The sequence below is a fragment of the Vespula vulgaris genome, chromosome 17 (assembly GCF_905475345.1).
Source record: "Vespula vulgaris chromosome 17, iyVesVulg1.1, whole genome shotgun sequence".
NCBI classification, from domain to species: domain Eukaryota; kingdom Metazoa; phylum Arthropoda; class Insecta; order Hymenoptera; family Vespidae; genus Vespula; species Vespula vulgaris.
The window spans coordinates 3,335,103-3,346,313 of record NC_066602.1 but is presented as its reverse complement, the minus strand read 5'-3'; the positions used below and the strand labels follow the sequence as shown (position 1 = coordinate 3,346,313).

General features: G+C 28.5%; 2 protein-coding genes across 15 annotated transcripts in view; one reads left to right on the top strand and one right to left on the bottom strand.

The window, feature by feature from the left end:
* The window catches only part of LOC127069884 (CREB-regulated transcription coactivator 1), a 47,810-nt gene extending 41,080 nt beyond the window's left edge, over nucleotides 1-6,730 (top strand). For all 14 annotated transcript variants that reach the window (XM_051007526.1, XM_051007525.1, XM_051007522.1 and 11 more), the window contains one exon: nucleotides 1-6,730. This exon is cut by the window's left edge and continues 3,265 nt beyond it. The gene's annotated coding sequence lies outside the window, so the exon portion shown is untranslated.
* Nucleotides 6,731-6,897: 167 nt separating this feature from the next.
* LOC127069886 (DNA ligase 1-like) lies at nucleotides 6,898-11,121 on the bottom strand. The gene is made up of 2 exons (XM_051007538.1): nucleotides 9,485-11,121; nucleotides 6,898-9,339 (listed from the first exon to the last, which is right to left on the bottom strand). Exons 1-2 carry the CDS (start codon nucleotides 9,586-9,588, stop codon nucleotides 7,635-7,637), a joined length of 1,809 nt encoding a protein of 602 aa, XP_050863495.1. The 5' UTR covers nucleotides 9,589-11,121; the 3' UTR covers nucleotides 6,898-7,634.
* Nucleotides 11,122-11,211: the final 90 nt, after the last annotated feature.

Below are 11,211 nucleotides of genomic sequence, written 5' to 3'. Positions count from 1 at the left end.
ATGTTTTTAAATGAAATCATGTGTTCTTTAATGCATTGGTCAATGCAACTAACAACTATTCTCTGTAGAAAAAAGAAAATGAAGAAATATTTTCATAAAATCATTTATTACTTTGGGAGATATTTTAATTGATACCACATTTTAATAATAAGAATGATGATTACTTAGAAAGAAATATATATATATATATATATATATATATATATATATAATATCACCCAAATTAATAATATTTCATAATATACATGTATTGATACTTTTTTTAATAGAGATACTTCAGTATGCAATAAACCAATGCGATCAAAGAAAAGAACATATTATATCATTTAATAAAAAAAAAACAAAAGTTGACCTTCGCGTGTCTTTCACGCGTTTATCATACCAACTCTCACAAAAAAATTAATTACATTAAATTAACATTTCCCTTTTACTCGAAAAAACATTTTTAACGAATAAAACAAATTCCAAGAGATAGTTGCACTTGTAGATTAAAATGGGTCACTCTATGTATATTATATACATATGTATACATACATACATACATATACATATATGTGTATATATATATATATATATACATATATATGTGCAGACTGCGTGTCGTGTTTAGTAGAGAGAGATCTATATCGCAACGTTAATACCTTCGAATTTTTATCGGTGTAATAAAAGTTTGTTTATCACTTTTGTGACACAACTTAACAATAATAACAACAACAACAACAACAATAATAATAATAATAATGATAAAGATAATAATAATAAAATATTTAGAAGAAAAAGTCTGAGGGAGAACGTTCAAAACGAAAATGAACGTAATTAAAAGACCGACCGGATCGAGTTTGTTCGTATATAATTAAATATAGAGAATTCGCAATCGATAATAAATAAATAAATAATTAAACAAATAAATAAATAAATAAATAAATAAATATCGTCGTATAATTCTTAGGCTTTAGTTTCTATAGTAAGTTTTTGTAAATTTGATAATAAAACGATAAAGTATGGGACTATAAAAAATGCAATATACGAAAGATTTGGTCGATCTTTTTCTTTTTTTCTTCTTCTTCATCTTCTTTTTTTTCTATTCTTCTCATTTTCTTAAGAATATGAAAAAAGAATAAAAATTAAACAAACAAACAAACAAACAAATAAATAAATAACCAACAAACAGAAAAAGAAACATATAATCTTAACGTCGACGACTTTTGACTCGTAGCTTTTGTAGTGTTATTTAAAACAATCGTATAAAAACAACAACAACAACAACAACAACAATATACATGCATAACAAAAGAAGGAATTTTTTTGAGGTTAGGAATCTAAAGGAAAAAAAAAAAAAGATAAAACGAAAAGGAAAGAAAAAAAGGACTCTCACGTTTTAAACGAAGACTCGTTATATTGTAAATAATTTCAAATAGCGACGATCACACACACGAACGTATACACTGTGATGTTTTTTGCCTCCTACTCCGCCGCCCCCGCCGCCGCCGCCGCTACCAACGTTGAAGATTCGCGATATATAGTTTATTTAACGCATACGTTGCCTATACATACATATTAAATTTACATATATACGAGATACGTATAAAATTCATTTAACAATATGTATATATATATATATATGTATGTATGTATATATATATATATGTATACATATATATAAATAAATTTTCAACTCGTTATAGTTTTAACGTACACTGTGTATATCATATAATTTAAGTTCGTAAGTTAACCTCGAATTATCCGAAAACAACACACCTCGAATATTATTAATTATGTTATTGTTGTTATTGTTATTATTATTACTATTATTATTATTATTACTATTATTATTATTATTATTATTATTATTATTATTATTATAGTTTATTATTATTATAGTTTATTATCCCATTCGTTCCTTTTGTTTTTTCTTCTTTTTTTTTCTAAGAAATTATTTCTTTTTTATTATTGCGTGTTTTATTCACTATTTTTATTATTATATTTGAGATAAGGAAAAAAAAACAAACAAACAACCGTACCGTATAACTCTTTCGTACATAAAAACTTAATGCTCGATTAAATAACTAATTTTTGTCAATCGTATCGACTATATGTCTATCTTGTATTGTTATAAACGTAACGATTGCTAAAGATTTAAATTATAAAAAAGAAAAGAATTAATAAATAATATACATATATGTATATATGTAACGTCACTTGACGTACGCGTTAACTAATCGAAATTTTATTTAAAAAAAAAAAAAAAAAGAAAAGAAAAGAAAAGAAAGAAATAAAGATAATTAAACGGATGAAATATTGACGGACGAAATTGCTGACATTTCTTTTTCTCTTTTTTTTTTCTTTTTTTGACGGAATAAAAATTCGAATAATTGTCGATATAACAGAAACAACAAGAATATGGCCAATTGTTCTAATCGATGTTAACAAAGTAAAAGAAAATCAAAATGGCCGATTTTCCTTATCGAACTTGAAAAAAAAAATAGACAAGAGGTAGATCAATTTAATATCGATTGTTATACTGCCCGTAGTGCCTAAAAAAAAAATAATAGATAATTCTCGTACATACCAGGGCCGTACGTTATTTCGTTGTTTTTCTTTTTCCTTTCTTTTTCTCCAAATTATTAACACATTCAACACATTTATAAATTTGTTGCTAATGAAAGGAAATATATATATATATATATTATACCATATATATACCATTCATATATATATATTAAATGGTTATATATATATATATATATTCACACACGTGCACACGTTACAGGAAAAAAAATGTTCTTCTGCTATATCCTGACAAAACTTTTGCAGTCTGAATCTCGAACGTTATATATAATACATACGCACACACATATATGCATACATTATTTAGATGTACATATACATAACATAACCATTTTTCAACTTTTCACCGTTTACTGTCGAAAGTTTTTAGAAATATGTATGTACAGTAACACACACACAGAACACACATATATAAAAATACACCGAATCGTTCGTATTTGATTGTTATATATGTAATAATTACGCTTTTTTTAAGAATCGTTGAATTATGCGACAATAGGTATGATAACGAACAAAGAAGAATAAGAAAACTCGTAATTTTCAATGATCGCAAACAAATTCGACTCGATTCGATTAGGATTCGATTCGAATGATCGATAATTCACAAAATATTCTTAAAAGCGATCGATAACGCTTATGATATGTACCTTCTTATTATTGTACATACGTCCTCTCGTTATAACCTACAAATTATAACTGGTAAAAAATGTTTTTCATGAATGTCAGAATTCGTGTATAAAAAAAAAAGAAAAAAGAAAGAAAAGAAGAATACGAAGAAATCTTTCGACGAATCACTTGTTTGTTATAAGAATTATAAAAGTATTCGACACGTTCTACATAGATTTATAAATACGTACAAATTTTTATGGTTTTTAACTGTTCTCTTTCTTCGTGGATTTTTTTTCGAGGTTAAGTAACGAAAGAAAATTGTGTGTCGATTTACTCGTTATTACTTTTTTTTTTCAAAACTGTCATATGAATTTATTACTACTATTTATTTTTTTATATAAATTCTAATAATTTTAATTAACAAATTGTTATATATATATATATATATATATATGTTTACGTAGAACGTGACGAAAAATATGAAAAATATGAAAAATATTGTCTGAACTAATCTTAAAAGTGCTCTATTAGATCGATTAGATCGGATCGATTGATCGAAAATTGAATAAGATTTCTTTCAAGAAAAACGAGGTATATAATTTTCATGAAAATGGTGCCAAAGCGCGTATTAAATATTCGCCTTAGATATTAAGACTCGATTAACTTCTGATCGCACGATAATATACGTTATATTGTATATTATAATAATAATAATAATAATAATTATAATAATAACGATAACGATAATATTAGAGAACGAGACAAAACAGAAGAAAATAATTATGAAAATGAGAAATTAAAAATACATTCGTATATGTATATAAAAAAACAAAAGAGGGGGAACGTGTATTAGAAACTCGAATCATCGTCTAATTCCATCGTAAAAAAAATATCTCTTAGTACTTAAGCATTAATAATAATAATAATAATAATAATAATAATAATAATAATAATAATAATAATAATTACGAGAGCCTACTGAGACGAAAAAAAAAGAAAGAAATATAATTGAAGAATCGTATGAAAAAAAATTGTTGCATACACATACAGGCGCACACACAATCACATAAACAAAAAGGCATTTATACGAGAGACGATTAAGATTTTCGAGTTCAGTCGGTAAAGTAGAACGGATTAAAACATTAATGAATAATGAAAATAAAAAAAGGAAAAGTAAACTAACTTCTCTTTCTTTTGTTAATAATAAAATAAACTCTCGTTTTTTAATTTTCTCTCTCTCTCTTTCTTTCTTTCGTTCTCGCACTTTTCTCGTGTTGCAATCACAGATATACACACACACACTTATACACATACATTTTTCCATTCGAAATAAACTAAACGATGATTTTTTTACTGTATTTGATAAGAAATTATTTATTATCGCCCATCTTGATATTAAACTGCTATATAGAAATTAATTCGTCATCTCGTTGATGTTAAATTATAGATATTTAAAAGTGTACAACTTCAGAGAGATATATAAATGCAGCTATATATATATATAGAAAGAGAGAGAGAGAGAGAGAGAGAAAGAGAGAGAGATATCATACATGTACATACACAAACACATTGACACGAAACACAATAAAAATTTCGTCTTATCTCAAATTAGTCTAAGAAATGATTAGACAAATCGTCGAAAGATAAAAAACAAACTTGTACAATTTGTATATAACCATGTTATTGTGGTATAAACACACTACCTATTATTATTAATAATATATATATATATATATATGTGCATGTGTATGTATACATTATTAATAATAATAATTGTATATATATACACACATGCATATATGTATAATATATATATAGGTACATACATTGCTCTGTAATGCCGTTACGTTGTTGTACTATATTATTGTGAACACCATTTCTCAGACATCGATTTTTCTAAATAAAAGTAAAAAACTTCTTTCTTTCGAGACACATTGAAACAAAAAAGAAAACAAAAAGAAAAAAGGAAAGAAAAAGGAAACAACAACAACAAAAACAAAAAACTAATGTAAGTAAATTCTCTGTCGCAGATTCCATGTCGGTCGAAGTCAACTTTTTTTAAGTTTTTTTCTGTTTTCTTTCTTTCTTTTTCTTTTTTGATCAACACTTTTAATTCCTTTTCTCTTAATTTTTCACAAAAAAAAAGAAGAAAAAGAAAAAAATTCTCCTTTCACAAACTTTTTTACACTCTGGAAACTTGTTCACGATTTGACATATTTTGAGGTTAGTAAAAGACAACCGTGCTCCTTCTTATATTCTTCTTTATAACATCGTCTAATGAAATTTTTAAGAAGAAAAGAATCGAACTTTTTTTGAAGGAGACGAGGAAAAAGAACCTCTAAAGAAAAAAAGAAAAAGAAAAAAAAACGAAACAAAAATTCGGTGCCTCAGAAAACGTTGTACCAACGAGCCTTTCCCAGACTGATTCGATCGACGTTCAATCAATCAAAAAAAAAATCGAAGCTCTGAAAGCAAGAACGAAAATTAAAAAGGAAACATAAAGAAAAAGAAAAAAAAAAAAATTCGAGATAAAGAAAGAAAACTCGAATCCGGTTTCGCGTTCTCTAATTGATTAATTGATTAAATAAATAAATGATTGATTAATTGATTGATTAAGCAATTAAAAAGAACAGGAAGAAGAAGAAGAAGAAGAAATATCTTAATTAATTAAGGAACGTAACAAATCGTACGATCATTTTATCGATTCGTACACAGGCCTGCTCTTGCGATCGAGCTCGAAAATTTTAACCGATTAATTAAGCAAACAATAATTCGTTCGTTCGTTCGTTCGTTCGTTCGTTCGTTCTTTCGTATTATTTTGTCTTTTGTTTTTTAATTACCAACGCGGAACATAACCTACGATTTTTCACATTTTCACGAAATTAGTCGTCTAATTTTTATCGATATTTCCATTTGTTCGTTTCTTCTTTTCTTTTTTTTTCACGATTATTAAAAATAATTTTCATATGCAATTTTCTTTTCGATCTCGATCGCTTAACTCTTGAATTATGTATAGTAACTTTTCTCTACGAACAAATAAAAATAAGCATATATATATATATATATATATCATACATACATACATACATACATACACATACACACATAAAAACGCATAAGCATTTAGTCGTAAACTAACCTTAAAAAAACTCCTCTTCTTAACGCAATACCTATCATTGTAAATAATTGTTTCATATTGTTGTATAAATAAAAGTTAGGACAAAAGCGATAGAAAGAGAAAGTAACAAAAGAAAAAAAGATCAATAATGAAAGAAAGAAAGAAAGAAAAAAAGGAAGGAAGGAAGGAAGGAAGGAAATGATAGAGATGAGTTATTGTATCATTTGAGTGATGTGAATGATTTATAAAAAAGAAAAAAAAAAAAGAAAGAAAAAAAACTTCTTCCCTTTGACTCCTACGACCGCCCCCGCTCACCCTTCGGCCCCTCGACCTAACCCCTCTTTAAAAATCATAATGTAAGCGCACAAGGGTTAACGATCTATGTGTCTTCTTTGTGTTTAATCGTACATTCATTATTAAATCTTAAAACATCTATATAGTCGTCTTTGTATGTGTATTTGCCTGTATAACCTCTATATTATTATTAATATTATTACTATTATTATTATTATAATAATTATTATTATTATCATTATTATTATTATCATCATCATGATCATCATCATCGTGTTAATTAATTGATTGCAATAATATTTTTAAGATTCCCTTTTTTTCTAATATAAGAATTTGTTTATTTTAACATTCTACTTATCGTTCTTAATTATCACACAGATAGTAGTTACATTAATTGGAAGTAATGTTAAAAGTAAAATAGGTTATTTTCTCTCATTTCTTTTTTTTGCTTTGCTTCTTCCTTCTTTTTGTTTCTACAATGTAAGTTAATTTGATCGTTTATTTTTATGTGAAATACGTGACGTTTTCAGAACGCGTTTGATCCTTTTGAATCTGCTCAAGGCACCGTTAGGATTATCCCGAAGACTCTGAAGGCCACCGAAAGCTTCATTGTAATCCGTAATTAATCGTCGATTCGAATCCTTTGCAGACGATGCCAAAGCTCTCAAATCGGATTGGCTCTTTAATGGGAAAACTTAAGTTTGTTTTTTTCTTTTTAGTTTTTGTACGTTGGTAAACGAGAATCTCTTCTTTACCGACTGTAGTACGAATACCGACTAGTGACAAAGCGAACCAAGTCGGATGATAAATCAGATTGTTACCGACATATGTGTATACGATAAAGTAATATTACAGATGGTAAAGAAGTTTTCTTTTTAGCTCTTTTTTTTCCTTTCTTTTTCTTTTTTTTTTTTTACTAATTTAATCATATAGATGTAAGAAATTTATGATGGAAAAATAATTCCTGAGAATTATTTTTATTAACTAACTGCGGAAAGTATTTTTCGTCAAAATGATAATATTTGGATCTAACAGATTCATTCAATCAAGATGAAATTCCAGGGAAAAGAAAATTAACATGCTGATTCTCTTTATCCTCTTGGTCTTCGATCAACGAATTACTAATTCGGTCTTTCAAATTCGATGTTCTATCTTCGAAACCATCGTCGCCAAATTCATTGCCTTCGTCGTTCTCCTCGTCTTCGATATTTTGCGGCCTATATTCTAAAGTAACCAATCTTGCGTTTGCTCTTTTAATCCTTACCTTCTCGTCAAGGGGTTGACTTCTGCGTAGCTTTGGATCGAACGTTAGATCACGCGGAAGGTCATCTTCGATCTTAACGTGTGCCTGTTCGGGTACCAATACGTGTCCCTCGTCGGCAACTCTTCTTTTTCTCTTCTTTCTTCGTCTCTTGTCGTTGTCGTTCTTCACCACGTACATTTGCCGAATCTTTTCACGTTTCTTAATCGGTGCCTTGTTCAAAGAAATCCTATTTACCTTTGGTTCATCCTGATCGGATGACTCATCCGGTGCAAATCTTTTTCTAATACTTTCGTGTACGGCAGCACGATAATCATCCTCGTCTTTGAGATTATCAACGCCTTCGATTTCTTCCAATCGATGCCTGATCCTCTCACTTTCGTTCGATCTCCTTCTCCTTCTTCTCCTTCTCCTTCTTCCTGTTATTTTAGGTTTGACGTCGTCGGACGATCTCTTAGACGCCATTTTCTCATCGACGTTCGCACTTACCGCTTCTTGTTCCTCCTGTTCATCGTTATCCTTACTCTGTAATTCATCGAACCTGGCATTGTTCCTTTCGATCTCACGATCCCTTCGTTTCCTTTCGATCTCACGTTTGATCTCCTCCTTGATAGAATCTATCTTACGTTTGATTTTCTCCTCGACGCGTTTCTCGTACTCGCTGTCGTCCTCTTTCGTCAATTTCGGCGACTCTACCGTATCAGTGTTTTTCTCTTCCGTTGCGTCTCTCTTCGAATCCGACTCGTTAACTTTCTCATCGCTTTTATCACTTTTCTCAGCGTTCTCCTCAACATTTTTGTTACTCTCTTCCAATTTGATCTTTTCGTTCGTCTGATTAGTTTCCTCGCGTTTAACTCTAACGTCGCCCGATGATTTATCCTGATCTTCGACGTACTCGTAATCGGAACTTTCTCGTTTCATTTTAGTGTCCTTCGATTGAACTTTATCCTGATCGTCGTCAGTTTCGGTATCGTTGGATTCCTCGAGGTCCGCACTGTAATCCTCGGACTCGTCATTTTCGGATTTCTGCAAATTCGAACGTTGATCGCTGCTGTCCTCGTCATTGTCCGATGACGATGACGATGACGAACGTTTTTTGTCTGGGTTTTCAACATTCTCATGTTCCTCGTCGGTCTTCGATTGATTGTCGTCTACCGCGGCATTTCTTTTTCTTCTAACGTGTGTCGTATCGTATTCAATCTCAACGAACGAGGTACTCGAAACGTATTCAACGTTAACGGGAACATTTGTTATGTTCGGCAGCAAATCTATCGTCCAAGCTGGCGTTACCGACAAATTTAAATTGTTTTTATTGTAATTAATAGAAACGTTGAAGGGCCGAATTGTTTCGTCTTTAGAATAATTCTGATGATATTGATTGTCCAATAAACGACGTCGTGGTATAAAGTAATCCAAAGTTTGATTGAACATTATCTCCATTTGTTCTTCGTCATTGCTCGAATGCCTAAAATTAGGCTCTTTATTGATCCTAAAAGAAAGATCGTTGAATAAAATTGTTTCTCTCTCTCTTCCTATCTCGCTCTTTCTCCCGCTTTCTCTATCTGTCTATCTTTTTCAGAGCCTTATTTAAACGAATTCTTTTTTTTTGTTTTATAAATTATTTATACACTTACTTGGAAATATTGAGTGATTGAATAAATGGTTTGCTTGAAATTAATTGGAAAAATATTGACAAGATCAAAATCGAAATGCTAATCAGTTTGAATACTTTCAACATTGTGTCTCACGACATCGTTAGAAATTAGATCTTTCCAAATGGTTTATTTTTCTAATAATTATAATTTATTTATTATTAATTAATTGATATTATTGGGTTATGTGTTCATTAGTTTGACGTGGACGAAAATACTTTCACATTTTTCTTTTTTTTTTTTTTATCATTCGTAACAAAGAACAAAAGACGGAGTTGACACACGATGTTAAATTTGATCGATTTATCAATGATTTTTTTTTTTCTGACACGCCATTGTTTATACATTCATACGTATATAATATTATTATATATAATACTATTATAATCAAGAGATATTTTATTTCAGATTTTTGCGATGTACACTCAATTTTTTACAATGTATTTATTTATTTATTTATTTATTTATTTTTCTCACTTAAAATTTTTGCAATGTACAATTACATTTTTTACAATATATTTATTTTCTTATTGCATCTTTGTCGACTATACAAAAGTTCGATAACATTAACGACATCTTTGTATTAATTTTTATATATATATATATTTTTCTTTATCTCTCTTTTTTTTTTTTACATTAACAGCAGCGTTGAATCGGGTTTCATGACGAAACTTGATCAAGCTTGAGAAGAAAAAAAGAAAAGGAAAAATGAACGAACGAACGAATAAATGAATGAATATATGCTTAATAAAGAATCGACGTTCATAGTTTCAATGAACGTTTTCTTACAGCATATATAATAAGAAATTTTATTGCTTAGGACTACTAATACAGGATAGGTCGAAAGTTCCTAGATGATTTCAAAATATCACTAATTGTTTTTGCGAAACTTTCAGGTCCAATTTTTTTTCATTTTTTTTTTTACGGAAGAAAAAAAAATCTTCAAAGTTTTCTATTCTGAAATTAGTTTGGAAAAAGAACAATCGAGATTTCAAATGATCTAGAAACTTTTGGTCTCACTCTGTATTTACTATACACACATACGCACACTTTGTGTACACATATTGAGGTAAGCAGGAATATAATTTATATTTATTTATTATTCATTATCAATACTTACGTAAACACACTTCGTGTCACTGCGTGAAATAAAGATATAATTTATTTATTTGTGTATTTATTTATTCACTTATTAAAAATAAAATTGAAAAATGATATTGCAATCTTTTCTTTGACAATTCGTCTAATCTGAAGTATACGATTGCGTATTATTATTATTAATGTTATTAATATTATTATTATTATTGTTATTATTATTATTATTAATATCATTATTATTATTAATATTATTATTATTAATAGGCAGTCAAAGTAAAAATTAAATTTGTTAATGATTAAAAGATATTTTTATTTCGCAGACACTGTCGTGTGGGTGTTCGTTCTTTTATTGTAAATCTGAAAATCACGATCAAGAAAAGATAAGAAATAATAAACATGAGAAAAAGTATTAAAAAAATAATGAATAAATAAGTAAAAAAAAAAGAGAAGAACAAAAATCGTCCGAAAGAAAAATTTACAATCGGATTTAAATAAGAATACGATATATCACGATTACTTTTTCGACGAATATTTCATTACGACAGAAACATTATAACGTTGATCACCTGTTAAAAGAAAAAAATAAGAGGATGAATAAATGAAATTAGGGA